This window comes from Cystoisospora suis (assembly GCF_002600585.1).
Source record: "Cystoisospora suis strain Wien I chromosome Unknown contig_1017, whole genome shotgun sequence".
In the NCBI taxonomy this organism is placed as follows: domain Eukaryota; phylum Apicomplexa; class Conoidasida; order Eucoccidiorida; family Sarcocystidae; genus Cystoisospora; species Cystoisospora suis.
This window is the reverse complement of record NW_027153818.1, coordinates 55,731-73,233: the sequence shown is the minus strand read 5'-3', so window position 1 is coordinate 73,233 and position 17,503 is coordinate 55,731. Positions and strand designations below refer to the sequence as shown.

Genomic DNA, 17,503 nt, shown 5'->3' with positions numbered 1-17,503 from the left:
CCACCGACGTTAACAGTGAGTGCATTCCAGTTTCTCCGCCCGGGAAGCAAGGTCACTCCTTGGGCCTCCCGCGTCATGCTGAAGGCAAGAAGGGAAGGAAAGACCCAAGATGGGCGGCGTGTGTTCCACTACGTGCATTGTACCGAAACGTAGTCTTCTCTACCGATAGAGACTGATGGCCTAGTACGGTACGCTGAACGTCCACCAAACGCCGTCACTCCCGGGTCGCTTTGGTCAACAGTGAGAAGCCGAGATGGCGGAGCTGTATTTTACCTAACCGTGGAAAACAAGCAGAGTCACAGTTTGTGGCTTTTCAGCTCTTTCGGCGCCACTGTTCGATCAACTCGTCACGCAATACTGGTATTCTGTACAGCGCTGTGCTTCACTCTCTAGGACCGATATGCAAGCTCGCTGTCCACGCAATTGGTAACACCGGTGAGGCCTCTGCGGTTGCCGCCGCCACGGCTCGGACTCGCCGGCAGTCGGCCGTCCGCTGCCCGCGTTGGTCAGGACCGCGCTTTACCGCGCAAGCGAGAGGGCCTCGGGGGGGTTAACAAAGCAAGCCCCTCAATCTTCTTTAAGAGGGCTGCCGGCAACATGCTTTCGGTATCCCGTCCCCAGTGGTCAGACACCGTGGCTTCCCTGTAAGACACCGCCGGGGACGCGCCTGACAGACAAGCTTGCCGCCCTCACCCCTCCGCTGACCGGGATGCGTGGCTAGCAGGATGGACGCGACAGGTCACGTGGGGCGTCTTTCGGCGCGGCTCGCCAGGACGCGTGGTGTCAAACTCATAGTGGCAGACAAGTTGTCCTGAGTTTCCTCTAAAGTGTATTCCGGAGTAACAAGCAGACGTCAGTTTTTCTTTTCTGATCAGTTTGCCATCCAATCAAGTGCCGTTACTTGTTCTTTTCGTCCAAGCTTTTCCACAATGAGACCAGCCTTTTCATTGTGCTTGGCCCTTCTTTTACTGGTCGCGGCCCTCTTGCACGGGGACCCTCTCCAAGGATGCGATGCCCGGAAGCTCTTCAAAAAAAAGTCAAAGGAATCAAACGATAAGAAGACACAGAAAGAGGAGAAGAAGGGCCCAGAGACTCCCGAGCAAAAACGAATGCGGATGCTGAAAGAGTCAGGTCTTTATACTGACTGATACTGGGGTGTCGAATCAGTTTTGCCCAAGGCGATTTTTCTGGTTTGGTCGGGCTGGCGAGCAGTGGCAGTTGACTGCGCGGGAGGATCTGTAACGGGTTGCGTGTTCATCCGATGAATGCTTTGAATCCATTCTGCTCAGGACACTTGGCCGATTGCGTTGTAATCCATTCCCGGACAAACCCCGGTGGCACAGTGCGGAGAGCAAATGTTTCAGTTCGCAACAGGACACGAATGGGCGCGGGGCACCGCGAAGCCCATCAAGCGAAAGTTGGAGAAAACATATATGAACGGGCTGGCAGACAACTAGCAGACTGGCTAGCAGCACTTCGCAGTGCCTGGCTTGACCACATCTTGGCCAGTATATTGCCGAAATGCGATTCAGCAGGATCAGTAGAATTATTTCCCGATGGCTCGAGTCGCTTGCCGCTCCTAAGAGTCGACGTTTTAGACTACAGTCTTTGGAATCCCTATGGTCACGGGGTCCACTGGAAAACCTTCTCGGTGGCCCCCAGGTAAAAAGTTGGGACTACCTGGCAAGTAATGAAAGTGTCGCAGAGACGTTGGCTGTTATGTTTCACGGTTTCGCGCTTTCGCCCGGCTGTAGCAGCCGAGGTGCACACCCAGTTTGCTATGTGCCGCTCTGAATGCATGTATCCGCGCCGGATCCACCGGGCGTGCACGACTGGAAATGTCCGAAATGAACACTTTCGAGCAGGCACGTCACACCGCTCCCGCGTCCGGGGGGCTTACATCCCTTGATCTCACTCATTTCATTTAAATTCAATATCCGGCTGTCACTACGCTTGATCGGAGTTTATTCGAGATGAGGGTCCTCTTCTTGCTCATGCTGTCCCTGTTACTCGTCATGCATCTTCTGGACGGACAGTATCTGAAGGGTTGCACGGCGGTTCAGATTTCTAACAAAGCAGGCAAGAAGAACGCGCCTAAGAAACATCCAGAGCATAAACACGAGAAAGAAAAGCAAGCGAAAGGCAGTAAGAATCCCGGCCGCCATCCGGAACCCCAGTCCCCTGAGGCCAAAAGAATGGAGATGCTAAAGAGGTCAGGACTTCTTGACTGATTCTGGATTTCGAACAATCGCATATACGTCGGAACAGTGTCCGTCGAAGCTTCGAGTCAAGCCAAGGGTCAAGTGGATCTTGTCTGCGAGACGGCCAGAGTCGATGAGGGACGGAGTTCTGTGCTGCAGTGGTGCTGCCCGCTGATGTTCCGGAGTTGGCATCATCGTTTCCTGGCACGGGGTGAGTTGCCGGACCCCTGTCACGTTTTGCATGTGTGAAGCGCAAAGTTTGCTACGACTCGACAGTCCTGTTAATGCAAGAACGTGTGTACACGGTGCAGTGACTACTGGATTTGGCGGTCTTTTCTTGTGAGAAAAACCTTGTTTCCTAACGGCGACATACGCACCGCGGATGTGATTCAGAAGCTGCCGACGACTCTGGTCCTATCAGAAATTCCCGTGACTGCAGCTGGTTTCTGTCCAACCACCCGTGTTCGAGTGACGGCGCACACAAAGCCAGCGACGCAGCCCACCGTCTCCTTTGTTCACTCGCCACGCAACTAGCGCTCCGGTGCTCGCCCACAGATCCGAGTGCGGCCTCGGTTGGATTTGTGGTTGGCTTTACTGTTTGCCTCTCCATCCTCTGCTGGTATAGGAGTCGCCGTTCATGGCCCTCGCATCTGTTGTAGGTTCTGGTGCCGAGGCAATGTTTCTGCTCACAGAGCGTCTGCACGCACCCAGGATTACAGCCCACGTCACCATCGCAAAGCACCTCTTGTCACGAAAAGTGGCATGCAGATACAAGAAGCCGATAGTGGGGGGTCGCCCACTCAATAGGTTACTCCACTGTAAGAGTCCGTCGGCGGTCTGCTCTGAAATGCTCAACAGGTGTTCCTGTATCCCTGACGACTGACATCTTTCAGGTGTTTTTTTCCGACGCAGCAGGAAGAAAGAACATTCGGTGACGGCTTCTCGCTTTTTTGTACACCACATTTCAAGGAGAGATAGTCTGCATGTAATGCGCGGTGACGAGAAGCGCTGTCAAACTGGTGATTCGTGTTCTCTGCGAACCATTGCGATAGTGCGTGGTTGAAAGTTTTGCCCAGAATTTCCACATTAGACGTCCGAGTTAGTCGAATACGGAGATGGTCTCCTGGCACTTCACGCCGTCTTGCACCGCGTCCGCTCAGTTTGGCTCACTATCCGCTGTTTGGACTTTGTTGCATGAAGCAGCATCAGCCGCTCTCAACGATGCCTTCAGCATGCATTCCAGATTTTCTTGGAGTGACTGCAAGTCTCGCGCTGCGCCCTCGGTGCTTTTCCTGTGGAGATGTTCCCTGGCTTCTGGCATGCCGGCATCGGGCTTGTTCCGTGGATGTGCCTATTCGTAGTAACTGTTCACGTCGCTTCCCCCGTGTGCACTGATTACCCGCTGGATTTCTGAACATCTGGGGAACGCATCCGCAACAGTGTCAACAGCTGCTATAGAAACAGGCGCATCTTATCTATACACTCACCTTATCGTTCCCTTGTCTCGTCCAGATCCTACCCCAACCGGATCGCCACCAAAGAACTCTCGTGTACCTCTCAGGTGCCTTTGCCGGCGTTATCGGCAGGATTGAAGCCAACGTCCGGGACACAGCCCCAGGTTTTACAGAGTAAGAGCCAGTTGTCGATGTGAACACATGTTGACGCTATGCTGGTGTTGAGGACAAGCGAGCACCAACTCACGAGAGGACACTCTGGAGTACGGCCCGTCCGCTTCCCCCCTTCGCAGTTCGGTGCGTTCTTGGTAACTTCATACCGATGGACCCACGTCACGAGATTCCTCTGGCGGCAGAGAAGCCCGTTGCCCCACAGAGGAGACCGACTTGTTCAGAGGCGAGCGAGGCTGCTTTAGTCAACCCTTCCTTAAAAGCAAATTCAACTTTAGATTCGACACAGCGCAGTTCCTCATTTTACCTGCCTCCTAGCGCCTCCCCTACGTTTACATTGGAGCCGTATGGTTCCGGGGATCTTCGTTTACTCAAGTTTCTTCCCGACAGCCGGCCTGTCTGGGAGGCGCCTCCGTCGCGGCCCCGTGGACGCCTTGGGCCGAACTGTTCGGGTCTGCCGCGGGGTCGCGACTCAACGCCAGCAAATTCTGTGCAAGGTACTGCTTCGGAGTATCAAGTCAAATCGCCTCTTTCTGACAACGCTTGGAGTGCTTCTAGCCCTCAAGCCGTTCAAGCAGTTTCCTCAGACAGTGTGGCGGAAGGTGGAGAAGAGTCTGCTTTTCCTCTGTCAGACGGGCAAGGGGAGGCACGCAAACGGGGAGATGGTTGCGGAGACGCGAGTTGTGATGGCTTCCGCCGAGACACTGAGACAACGGGATTCTCCAGTCGGCTCCCCGAATACTTACACGCATCCGCCAGAACGACTGCATCCCGCCCCTCTTCGGATTTACTTCAGCAGGCAGAGGCGTTATGTATCTCTGCTGACCGAGCGCACCAGCAGACACTGAGTCAGGTAGATCCGTGGACACGGAACAAGTCAGTCTGGGAGTCAGCTGTCAAGGAGCGTGACCAGGCGGCCAAGTGGTTAGCGGGAGGGGGGATGCTTTTTGATCTTCTTCTGGGCAGCGCAAACGCCGCTCCTGGGCAGCGTTTTCTGAAGCTAGTGGAGGCAAGAGACGAATTTCCAGAAGAGGAGGCGTGGCAGAAGCTCATAATAGGACTTCAGGGACGGCGCGAGTTGACAACAGAACTACGGGAGCAACTGCGTTCGGCCTCTGAGAGGATGATACATCAGCTCTCGGGTATCCAAGGGCAAGAGGCTTGGCTCGAGCTGTTACGCATGCTGCAGGAGCTTCGTTGGGTCCTTGCTAAGAAAAGATATCAGGACGTCGAGTTCGCGCAGTCTGACGCTAGTTATCCGTATATTGCCGAGGTCTATGTGCAGCTGCTCCATCTGCCTTCTAGGTGCTGGGGGACGAATGTTCGGAGTGTATGCTGCAGTTTACCTCTTCCTGTCCCTCCAGCCTTCGTGGATCACTTCGTCCTGATTAGGACACGTATGCAGGCCGCACGAGGGCGGAAACGTAGTACTGGAGAAACAGAACTAGCGGCAGGGCCGGGAAAGGACAATGTGAACGTTGAGGAACAAACGGGAGGGAGACGCGACTGGGGCTTCACAGTGGAGTACGACGATGCTGCTGGGGCTTTTGTAGAGACACGGTCATTGATCCATGTCGGCTTCAAGCCTATACTGTCCGCTTTCTCATCTCGTGGAACTCACACAACATCCGTACCGGCTTTGCACTTCCCCTCTCCCTCCACTTGCTTGCCAGTCCCGGCAGGTGCGCTTGCCGAGGAAGCAAGGCCAGTCTCACGCTCCCGTTATGACACCCTTGAACGAACAGCTCGAGCCCTTCACCGCCGACTCCAGCGTGCCCAGTGGATTCTACTTGACCGCTGCTGCTTCCAAGTTCTAGCTGCCCAAGCGGAACTGATGCGTGTGCTCGGTGAGCAGCCAGTGGGGCGGCTTCGTGGGAGTCGCGAAACACGCAAGAGAGCCAGTGGAGGCAGCATGACTGACGAGGCAACTGCTGATGACGAACGGAGCGAAAGTACTCACGGTGTAACTGCAGAGTGTGTACAGGTAGCCGCCGCGGGCCTCAAATTCATCTTCAGAGGAGTTCCTGTACGCTGTCCCAGGACGCCTGGCGGGCCTCGTATCAAATCGTTAGGGACTCGATTAGGCCAGCCGGGAGGCTGTGCCACTGATCGAGGTCGTGCGAGAGCAGTAGAAAATACAGACGACGTCCGTGCCGAGCCCTCTTCTGGAGCGCGAAGCGGGACCGTAAAATGCTTCAGTAAGTGTGGCTGTCACACACTCGACTTTGTAGTCGAGGTGACGTATGCACCAACGCTCGATTGTAGCAACACTGCCAAGGCTCCGCAGTGTTACCCACCCGCCGTACCTGAAGCCGCGACACGAGCGACTAGGTCGGGGGAGAGCTGGAAAGGAGACGGCGACGCTCTTCGAGGCGTTGGAAGCAAGGACACTGGAGACCGCACGGCCGTGGACGGGGTAGGAAAGAAGCACGATAGCCCGACGTCTGATTTTCTTGGTGATGATATATTCAGCAGCGGGTCGGCAGGTGTATCAGTGTCTCAACGCTGTAGCACATGTGGCTGCTGCGTAGTAAATCTCCCCGAAGGCATCGAGGGTTTGATTGAACATATGCAAGGCGTTGCCGTTCTGGAGCTACGACAGCTTTTCCTAGAAGCGTGGGCTTACGAAGCTTTCGAGAAACCAAGACTGCTGGCCGACGTAGGCCTTGAGCCTCCATTGCGAGGTTGTGCGGCTGTGCAGGAGGAGCGGGAGCGGCAGCGAGGGGTATTTCTACTGCAGAGATACCTGGGGTGGCTCGCTACGGAAGGGCTGCGTTTCGACGGGGGATGCCTTTGCCGGGCGAGGCAACCCATGCAGGGCCTCTGACTAATGAATGAAAAGCTGTCTCAGCACTGCACTGCGGAACTCACTAAAACTCAAGCGGGTGTTTCTTTGGCTGGGTTTGGATCGGCAGGTGTTTCTTCACCTCACTGTCCGTCGCTTTGTCGTGACACCATGGCACATTTGTTGCAGAGTCTTCGGGCTGCCCCAGCCGTTGTTGGGATGTCGCGAGCAGCCGAACTTCCTTTCTCTGCGTTGGGGAGGAGTTGGATTTTTTTCCTCACCGGCTGACACCCCGGCCAGAGACAGCCGTCGTTTACTTCCTATGAATGCACTATCAGCATACTTCCCGAGACAACACACGAATAAGGCATCCCGCCTCGCGGGTACATTGACTAGAAGGAACACGCGGCATTCGCTCCCTTTCTGGATTCTTAGCACGACGAGTTGACAAAGATAAGTTTGAAGGGCTACATATAAAGCCTCGATGACTAATCTGGGCCAAGCTGAGAACGCGTCTCGCTAGGAAGACGCCATGCGGAGATTGACCTGGCTTACTCTTGGCATCGAGCAATAATTTCAGTGTTCCGTTCTACACTCGCTATGCTGTTGGGCCCGAAAAGAGGAACACGTGTCAGCGGCCGCGATCATTGGCGCCGACGTTGAAACCTTATTATCGTCAGGTTTTCACCTATCCTGACTTCTGCGGAACCTTCGGTGTAGTCGAGCGAAATACACATGCTAGTTTGGGGTGATGGGCCGACATCAGTAGCAGGTATATCGAGGCGTCGAAGAAAAGGCGTGCGCGTTCTAGGAATCACGGGTCAAGACAGAAAATCCAGACTGCCGCTGTTAGCCCTGGCTCACCTCCACCCCATTGCCAGCTTTGTCTCAGAAATGAGGTTGGACAACCGAAGACATCCTACACCGGAAAAGAAGCTTCCTTGTGTGGCGGCCGGCTGGTGTGACCAGCAAGTTCCTCACCAGTTTCCCACGAGTGTCACGCAGCAAGTAAACAAAGTTTTTTGACGAGCTGCCATCGCCACTAGCCGACTTCCGTGCAGCCGATCCTATTCTGGCAATCGAAGCCAGAATGGGATCGGCTGCGCAGATCAAGTGTTGCCCGTGTAGTTGTGTTGCCTTACTCCTCTTGATCGCATGCACGTACATTACATGACGAGCTCTTAGACTTCGCCGCTTTGCTGTTGGTCTCCAAGTTACTGTTCTGAGCACCTGCATCTTGTTTCTTCCTTCTTCTGATACGAGTTCTTCCCTCTGCCGCCCCCTTGTTCCTTCTAGCGAACGTACGTCGCGCGGACACGCCCTGGAGAAGATCGCCTTGACGAATTCGGGTGCAAACCGTTGCTTCTCTGTTTCTCGTCTTAGTTTTTGGTATGTGATGTCCTTCTGTTGTATTTTTTACTATAAGATCTTCTTTCCGACTCCACGAGGAAGAAAGTCATGTTTCCGCGTACTGGCAGCAACTCGATCTGGATCTGCCGCATGCCTCCTCTGTTCTCTCCGTTCGGGAACCGTGCTGTGTTACTGTCCTGCTTGTTTTGACCCGGAGTCGTTTTTCCGCGATGCCTTCGTATGTGGCCCTCACCCGGTGTGGGATTCTTCGTGAACGATCTTGGCTGTGGACAGGTATGGCTTCAGTTCGCCTTTGTGGTGGCGGTGGCCCATGGACCGTCGTGTCGCAATAGATGGTTACTGCCCCAGCACTCCCCCATGTCTTTTTTCTCGAAGGCTCGGGCCGCGGGCGAGCGTCTTCACAGATATTATCTCCGTACACGAGAGTAGGGCAAGCTCAGTGCTTGTAAGAAAGATGCAGAAATCGGCTTCGTCAGCATCATCTTCTCAGGCGGGAGGCAATACTAGTCGGGCCGGCACTTCTGCTCCTCCGCCCTCTTCAGGCTCCCTCACTCGCCCGTCCACTTCTCACTATTCTGCATCTCCTTCGTCTTCATCCATGCATGCGTCATCTTCAAGTTTTTTTCCGGCTCCAGACCTGTGTAAAAGACTTCTTGAAGATGCTAGAGATACTGCGTGGCGCCGTCGCCTACGACTGAAGCTATTGCAGAAGAAACGTGGTGTTGACAAGGGAGGAACTGAAGGGGGAGGCTCAACAGAGGAGACAAGCGGCGGGACAGAAGGAAGAGAGAAGAATATCATCCGGCTTCAGAAACTAGCGAATCGAATCAAGAAGATTAGTGAAGCAGAAAAGGATGCCCTTCTCTCTGAGTTAGGAAAACACAATGTTTCTCTCTTCTTATCAGAATTCGCAGATAGCATCTGTGAGGTCGATTTCAAGATCTCTGATGTCAAGGCGGTAGTTGAAGTCTGTATGGCACTACATGAAACGTATCCGGAGTTTTTACCTCTCCTCAAGCAATCGTTGCAAAAGCAGATAAAGGTAAGGTATGCCTTGAATGGGAAAGAGGAGGTAGGGGAGAGCGAGACAGCAACTGCTTTCTTGTATGAGAGAGTAGTATTGATGTATGTAGTTACAGTAAGGACCTCTCTCTGTGTCTTCTTTTTCGACGAAGTCAAGGCTACCTATTTCAGATGGGAAAGTCATATTTCTTCCAGGACTTCCGTCTGTCTACCTACCCGTATGCGAGAGGGACGCGCTGAGAATTTTGCGCACTCGTCGTACGACCCCAGATAAGCGTGCGTATAGACATCTCAGGAAGCAGCGTGTACTAGTCGTCTGAGAAGAACTAAGTGAAATCATATTGCAAGGTGAATTTTCTGTGCTCCTTGCCGACTCGATTTGGTCGACGGCCTAGCAACCATCTCTCTGTCCTCAGTCACTATGCTTAGAGTTGTAAGAGAATCAGAACTCACTCTTCGGATATCATTCCCGTTTTCCTCTACTTACGTATACTTTTCGGGAACCTACATCCCAATCGTCTCGGGGTTCTCATTCTTTCTCCTTTTTACAGATGACAGTTGAATCTGCTTCAAGTCTTTTCCCTTCTTCTTCCTCGTCATCTTCATCTGCTATCTTACCGCAAGATCTATCACTTAGGTTAAGCGCATGGTCCTCTCGTGTGCGCGTTCTCTCACGATTCGTATGCGAGCTCTATCTGACAACCCTTCTGCCTGAACCATCTCTCTTTACAGCTCTTCTCTACTTTTTAACTGCGCCTTATTCTCTCTCTTCAGCATCTACACCTCCCTCAACACTTCTCACCTCTCGTTCTTCTTCTACTATAACTTTCGCACAGTCATCTCCTACGTCTTCTTCTGCTCCGCTCTCTGGACCAGGGTGTTCACCTAGTAAAAGTCCGATAGCTCCTTCAAATCCCTTAGCTACCGCCTCTTGGACTTCATCCTTACCTCTGTGTCTTGTCCGTATTGGAATCGTTAGTTCATTTTGCAGAAAGGCAGGTCGCCAGGTTCTCTTGTCTTCTCGTCCTTCCCCTTTCTCTCTTCTTCGCAAAGCACTTCTGGTCCAGAACAACGAAACAGTGAAGGAAGTGCAAGAATGCGGAGAAGAGTTAAGTCGCACTAGTACAGACTGTGACAAAGGAAGTGAAGGTGTTAAGCAGAATGGAGCTACAGAGGGGGGGAGAGTATGGCCATCTGATCTTGTACGAGAAGCTATGGAGAAGGTCGGGGTTACCGAAGGAGAGATTAGTGAAGCTGTTGCAGAGGAAGCTGAAACAAGGCGAGGTGACGCAGAAAGAAAGGTACTGAGATAGTGGTCATCGCTTTTTCTTTCTAATCTCTCACATCTGTTATGTTCCCTCATTCCTCGATGAAATTTTCTTCCTATATGTAGGTGAAGTTTTTTCGGACAGGAAAACGGTCCATCCACTATGCCGTTCAGTTTATCATTCATCATCTGTCCTCTGTAGAAAAAAGACATGTAGAAAGTCTCACCCAGGACTAGTTCTGCGCTGTGTATGGCCACACCACACCATGTTTCCTTTCTGAATCAACCCGTCCTTCGAAATTGCCTCTCATGTTGTGAATTGTTCATCTAAATGTAGTGTACGTACAGCGCTCAAGAACAAGCTTTTTCATAAGACCACAAGACTCTTCAAATCATTAGGTTTTTCTTTTTTCCCATGCTCTGAATCATCCTTGTTGCGCTCATAACTCTCAATCCTGTTTCTCTCCGACCGTTTGTATTCTCGTTCTTTTTGTTTCTCTCCTTTCTCGTTTTTTCTCTTACTCCTCCTCCTCCTCCTCCCCCTCCTCGTCTTCACCCTCTTCTTTTCCTCCTTGTTCTTGAAAGTAGCTACATTGATAGCGTTCTCTTTGTTTCTCGTGTCTCTCTCCTCTGTGTGTGTTCCGACCCGCATTCTTTGTTGTTGTCTTCGCTTTCGTATCTGCAGGCTGCATCTCTTTTACGGCATTTCTATCTCTCATCAGTTTCTCTCGCTGCGAGACATGTGCATCAGCAGCTTGTTGAGCAAGAGCAACAGAACATCCAGCAGGTGGTTAACAAGGGTCAAGCCGACCAGGATTCGAACGCGCGTTTTCTTCAACTTAGTGAGAAACTCAAGACTCTCTTACAGCAGGCCAATGTCCTAGCCCAAGTACTTGAAGAACAGCTTCTTGATATGCAGGTAAACACTTCACGTAGCCGAAGGTTTGCCTCTTTGTTTTGTTTTCTAATGAGGGAAAGATATTGAGTGTCATAGATCTCTTCCTTCTTGAAGGAAAGTGGAAGATGTCATCTGAATGGAAGGGACTACATGTAGAGAGCGATACGCTAGTAAGCCCTTCTATAGCATTCACTCCCCAGAGATATCAAGTTAGAGCTCTGTATTTCTTCGGCGGGTGCGTGATTGACGGTCTCTTCTCTTTTTTTCGTTTGTCTGCAAGCACCAGCATTATTATGCAGTTCTCAAACATGCCTCGTGTCTTCCTTCTCTGAGCACGTCATTGGTACGTGGGGGAGTGCGAGATGATTCGATAGAGAACTCATGTGTCCAAGGCAGATCATGTAGATTCGCGTGGAAAACCCGATACAGAAACGGTCTCTATGGCCTCTGACACAGCTCTGACCCGCGAGTCGGATCCAGGTTTTGGCGTTCAGCCTTTATACACTCTCGTACCGAAGTAAAAGAGATAGTGAATCGATTGTCAGTCTTACACCTCCCTCACAGCTCTGTGAGACGACCGTTTCACACAGTAGCTGGTTTTCTGTGAGTGCTCATATGCTGCTTCCACCTACACATCATATGTGTATACATACATGCATACATACCTTGGTCCCTCCGTATATACATATGTATGTATATCTTTATACATGTACGTGAACGCTCTTTTACACGGGATGCAATGTGTGGGAGAGTATCTTTATGAAGAAGCTTCCACATTTCTGTAGTTCTTTCGTTTTCGTGTCGCTCTTTCTTAGGAAATTCAAGCAGAGACAGCTCGGGTACTGGAGCTTGACACCGATGTAATGACAGCTACTCGAGTTGGAGGGGGAACAGGAACGGGACTCGGCGAGGAAAGTAAAGGCACGGCTGATGGAGAGGAGCCAGATGAAGCTTCAATGTGGCGTGACACAAAAGAAAAGTCCGTGGTAGTAATCTCTTCAGTTATTTTTGTTCTCAACTCTCTTTCCTCACAACGTGTGTCGCCTCAGCAATCTTGAGGGCTCTGCTGTGCACAGCACGCAGACGTCTCACCATCTACAGCTGCCGGGGACTCTGCGTTCTTCTTTCGTCCACTCCATATCTATCTCTCTATACGTACATACATAGATACGTACATGCATACTCAGTTGGTACCTTGGCTGCGTCAGGGCAGGCGAGTGCGTACGTCTTGAGTGTATCTGTTTCCTCAGATCTGTGGAAAAATCCACTTTCTGTCCCAAGTGTAGTCTCTCGATCAAGCACTTGTCTGGTCTGTTGCGTACCACACCCCACATGCAGGGCTAGATGTCTTTCAGTGACCATGTAGTAGCCCGACTTGCGGTGCGTCCATTTCCATCTATCTGTGTAAATCAAGGATTTGCATGTATGCGCTTATTTACACACCCCTACGCCCTGTTGACAGCGAGCCTCCTTTCGTTTTTACTTCGTGCTCGGATCTTCCCGCCTTTGCACATATAAATCCGAGGCACACCTACCTCGGAAGAAAGATCGACATAGTCACCTACTTTCATGTATCTTTCTGTGCTCCTTCCCCCCGGTAGTTCCGTGGAAGCAAATTCTATTTCCTTCGGTGCTCTGCTTTCAGAGCTTTTTTTCTGAGGTACGCCAAATGTTTATAAAACTCCACACAAACTCTTCAATTCGACATTGTGTCGATGCCTCAGTCTAGCAGTGCTGATCAATTGGTGTCTGTACTCTCTTGTTCCTTTCGAACCGATTACAAGCATAGCAAGGATACTTGAGACTTTCCTAACGTTCTGCTTGCCCTCTGTCTCTATGCAGAGAATTCTACACGGATCTTCTCGACTTAAAGGAAGTCGTACCAGCTGTTCTTCTTGGGCTGAAAGAAGGCAAAGAGGGGGGAGGAAACGCTGGTGATTCCAAATCGTTTGAAGACTCGAACAAGGTAAGCATGCTCTTTGATTACCTTAGAAAAGTTGTTTTACCTTCGTCTAGTGCAGAGAACTGCAGTCTTCATGCTCTCTCCATGTCTCCCTATCTCTCTCAGGTCTTCTCTCCGCACGTGTGCGTTCATCGTGATGCCAGCGTGCCCATAGATATAGTCGTGCGGAGTACATATATATAGATAGATAGATAGGTGGACGTCTCTCTTCCTGTATATATCACTTCATGTATATGTCATGCGAGGGTCTCCACGAGATGGGTACAGAAGGTGCGTATCGGATCTACATACGTAGACACGTTGAGGTCTCGATTACTATGAGATTGAGGCAATACGTACAATCGTGTGGAAGAGCAGACCAGCTAATCAGTGTGTATTCTCAAAAAGAGCTGTAGCTCTTGGGGGTGAAGCTGTACCTTCGCAAAATTCAAATGCAAAAAGCGAGATATTATTGGTATGGGGATGCTCTTTTCAAAAAAAAGGCAGAAGCAGCAGTCGTTAGAGGTGCTTCCCTGAAAGGTAGACGTTTGAGCATTCGCGTGGTATCTGCTAGTATATTCTACGTACATGTATATGCATTGCGGAAAAGGCGAACCAATGCGGGGTCGTAAATGGAATAGGTAGGTAGTTTTAGTAAGTCATTAGATTGTATTCAAGCAGCTGGTAAGCCAATTTAAGACTGTCTATCTCTAGAGGCACGTGAAGGATGTAGCGGTGATGTACGTTCTCTGTTTCGGACCGGCAGAACAGGAGAAGAGAGTAATGAGCGTGATTCTTTTTTTATGAGTCGAGTAATGAGGTCGTAATGGTATATATATAGAGAGCTCCGCGCTTTGCGTCATCCCAGGAGAGCCCAGGAGCCCCAGACGGAGACGAGACGGCTGGAGACTCTAAGGACAATCCAGCCTCCTCCTCGACACCCTCTGGGTCTTCTTCGTCCTCAGTCTCTTCTTCTGCCTCTTCTTGCCAGGGCATGGACTTGCTCCTCCTTCGTCTCTCTCAAGCTACGGAAAGCCATGTGATTGATCAAGTAATCATGTCCTCGTACAACAAGTAGCTCTATACACATGTATCTTTGTACTGAAGTATATCCCTTGGTGTTTGTCTGCGGCGAGAACGTGTTAGCGCAGAGCTACATTCAGTGTCTTGGGTACTGTAATGTCCAATATGATCCGTATTGAACCCTACTTTTTCGATGGATCCTTTTCACAAGTCTCGGTGCATAGATAGGCTGTGTATACACTGGGGGTCAGTTCTCCCGGGCTGCGATGCAGTCAATTTATCTCTTGCTTTCCTGACTTTAACTACTGCTCCATTAGGGTGGATTTCTCTGCAAATGCGTTCGCCTAGGTTCTGGTGTGACTACGTATATACCTGCATGTGTATCTGGGCCGGTCTGGACGTGGCTACTATAAAAGGAAAGGGGTAGCAGAGAGGTCTTCACATAAGGAGAAAGAAGTTTGGGTATGTCTTGCATGCGTTAGAAGTTCCAACAGTTACTGGCTTTTAGACATACACTCTCAGTCGTACTTGCGCTATTGTTTAGAGAAGCGTGTATGCGTGCAGGTTGCAGGATTCTCCTAGGTTGAGTCAGGATGGTCTGTGGGCGGGAAGTCCGAGAGCCTCTCCTGACGAGAGTAGGGGAGATGGACTTTTCGTCAGTCAAACTGCTTGAAATACCGAGAACTCATCATGCATAGGAAGGTGTACAACATCGAGATTCCCTGGCGCGGTAGTGCTTATAGGTCCAGATGCAGTTACGGCACCAGCAACTTGTCATGTACACACCCATAAGTATACGTGTAGTGGATATTCGCGAATGATTCTAGCAGTTTATGAACGAGTCTTGTGAACCGGTTTGCCCTATGTTTTATGAGCGGTCTATCTATCTATCTATCTGCCTGTTACTCGCAGTACGGGGATTGTGTTGTTCTGCTATATAGATTGCGGTGGAGATCTTCTACGAGCGTCTCAATACGAAGCCGAATCGAGCGTTGCTAATGAAGTCGATTGCCGGCGTTCCCCGTACGCATCTTCACCTTCTTCCCTTCTACGCTCGTCTCCTCGCCATTCTTCGCCCCTACATGAAAGTACAACCCACTTCAGTCTCCAACATCACATACCCGTCTATTTCTTTTTCAAGCAAATGATGAAAAATTGCAGGCGTGCGTGTTGATGAGTTTTTTCTCTCCTGTACACACTGCCGCTTCTGTATGCCTGCACGTACGAATACAACTGTGCTCCATTGTGGCGGTGTATCTGTATTCCCTAGTCCAGTTGGTCTGGCTGCACGGGCTTGTACTGCTCGTACGTCTTTGTCCATGTATAGACATATATATTCATAGGCATGTATGTATGTACGTCTGTATGTATGTGTCATATGTACAGGTGTATTTGAATGTTTACTTTCGATAATTTTGTCTATGTTCACGGATGTGATTCTGGTTAAGGAATACGTGTTCCAAGAGAAGAATGACAAAGATTTCTCACTACTTATTGTTGGCGGCATCGGGAGATACCATTTAATCAATGCAAGGCGGCTCTGTATCTTTTCCTGTAGAGACGAAATACATTCAGCCCGGCTCTCCTTTAGAAACCCTGAAGAAGTAGAGTTTCCTCTACGCCGTGGTTTCTTCTTTTCGAACTTCTTCTAAATCTGCGCAAGTGAAGATGTACCTCTTTTTCAGTCCCCTACGTCGTGAATCGAATATAATCATCTTTCCTAGCAATTGCCCGGTTGTCTCTTTCGTCTACTTGTTCTCCCCTCTCTTCTGCGACTAGCTGCGTCTTCCTGTTGTCGCACACGACCGTTCCCTTCAGTTTCCTTGAATGTTTCTCTTTCTTCGTTGTTAACCACCGGTTTCACGCCGCGGCTTCGTGCAAGAAAACCAAGCTTGGCGGACATAAACATCTCCAAGCATTTTAGAACTTGTCCGCTCCACGGGCATTTATCTACATTCTCCTGTAGATACACTTTGTGTGCATAAGCTCTTTTGCTGTCTTTGCATGCGATCCCTTCAGGATGTATGCAATTACGTTCTTGATGCACTTCAAGCAGAGTTAAAAAAGATTTTAGAAGAGAAACATCCTACAGACGTAAGTTAAGAGAATTGATCAGTCTTTTCTGTCTCTTCCCCCTCGTCACCCGGTCTCAAATTCCGGCAAGACACGAAGGAAAGATGAGAAGAAACATGCAGAGTGGATGGCGGAAAAGAAGAAAGAGTTTAGGTTTAGGAAAGTGGGCTGGCATGATGAAGGGTTTCTGTTCTTTCACTCTCTCTCGTTGGATGAGAGTTTCATGCTTTTGTTGTTCTTTCAAAGAAGCGTCTCTTTTATGGACATTGTGGAGATAGGAGAAGGATCTAACATTGCTTGTGCATACCTTTGTCTAGGTGTGCAACTTCTGTATTGAGTTTGCCGATACTAACATCTCCTCCTCCTTCCACCATTCTCCGGGCCCATGCCGCTTCAGTGAACTCATGGGAGTAGAGTTTGTGACCTAGCCTGGGAGGTACGGATTTCAGACATAGCTTACCAAGAGTAGGTATGCATGTGTATGTGGATACGTATGTGTATACATCTTGTATGACTGTATGTATGTGTGACGTCAGGCATCCATGATGTAGGTATGCATGTGTATGTGGATACGTATGTGTATGCATCTTGTATGACTGTCTGTATGTGTGACGTCAGGCATCCTTGCTTCTGAGATGGTTTTTTTTCTCACGTGCACTAGAACCTTCTTCGGCGTGTCTCCCTGCTTAGTCGTTTACATGTTCTGCGTCAGTTAACTGAAAGCAAGGTCTATCTTTTCAATACTATCTCTGTACATAGCGTTCTCTAGATCCTACCCGAATACATATACGTACACATTCGTCTCGGTTTTTCTAGACTATGCTGTCCATACTGTTTCTCCTCTTGATACCCTGTAAGTCGTGTGTATGTATACATCTATCTATCTATCTATATATATGTATATATATACATGTATACATATGAACGTACGTAGCTTGAATTCTTAAAGTCTTCTAGTGTCGAGCCGTTCTCATTGATTCTGGTTGCGTGTGTATGTGACTTTACAGATAGAGAATAAAATCAAATGCATTCGCTTTATCGGTGAATGCACGAAGTTCGGCCTGCTTCCGGCGGGTCTCGTTATGAGTGCTTTCAATTCCTTTCTTGAAGATATGACCCCTCACCATGTTGAGCTGGTCTATCACATTGCTGACGTATGTCAACCGCACAAAGCGCCATCGCTTCCGAGCTCACCATACGGGAATAAGAATCACGTAGCATGACCTTTGGTTTCTCAGTCTCTCCATGCACGTATCTATCCATCTATCTACATGCACGTATCTATCTATCTATCT

At 50.0% G+C, this 17,503-nt stretch overlaps 2 protein-coding genes across 2 annotated transcripts in view; both read left to right on the top strand.

Moving 5' to 3' along the window:
* The first annotated feature begins 529 nt into the window (after positions 1-529).
* On the top strand, positions 530-2,725 carry CSUI_002400 (uncharacterized protein). The gene has a single exon (XM_068062602.1). It carries the CDS (start codon positions 1,262-1,264, stop codon positions 1,664-1,666), a length of 405 nt encoding a protein of 134 aa, XP_067925427.1. The 5' UTR covers positions 530-1,261; the 3' UTR covers positions 1,667-2,725.
* A 330-nt stretch (positions 2,726-3,055) lies between these two features.
* Positions 3,056-17,503, top strand: part of CSUI_002399 (mif4g domain-containing protein) — a 25,421-nt gene continuing 10,973 nt past the window's right edge. The window contains exons 1-9 of the mRNA XM_068062601.1: positions 3,056-9,024; positions 9,557-10,306; positions 10,958-11,191; positions 11,986-12,149; positions 13,013-13,136; positions 13,981-14,163; positions 15,077-15,223; positions 16,155-16,229; positions 17,216-17,362. Coding sequence (XP_067925426.1) covers positions 8,293-9,024; positions 9,557-10,306; positions 10,958-11,191; positions 11,986-12,149; positions 13,013-13,136; positions 13,981-14,163; positions 15,077-15,223; positions 16,155-16,229; positions 17,216-17,362 — 2,556 coding nt within the window. The 5' untranslated portion in view covers positions 3,056-8,292. The remainder of the gene's footprint in view (positions 9,025-9,556; positions 10,307-10,957; positions 11,192-11,985; positions 12,150-13,012; positions 13,137-13,980; positions 14,164-15,076; positions 15,224-16,154; positions 16,230-17,215; positions 17,363-17,503) is intronic.

Excerpts from the sequence above, each read along its gene's own strand:
- CSUI_002400 (XM_068062602.1), top strand. The coding sequence starts at position 1,262 with ATGAATGCTTTGAATCCATTCTGCTCAGGACACTTGGCCGATTGCGTT.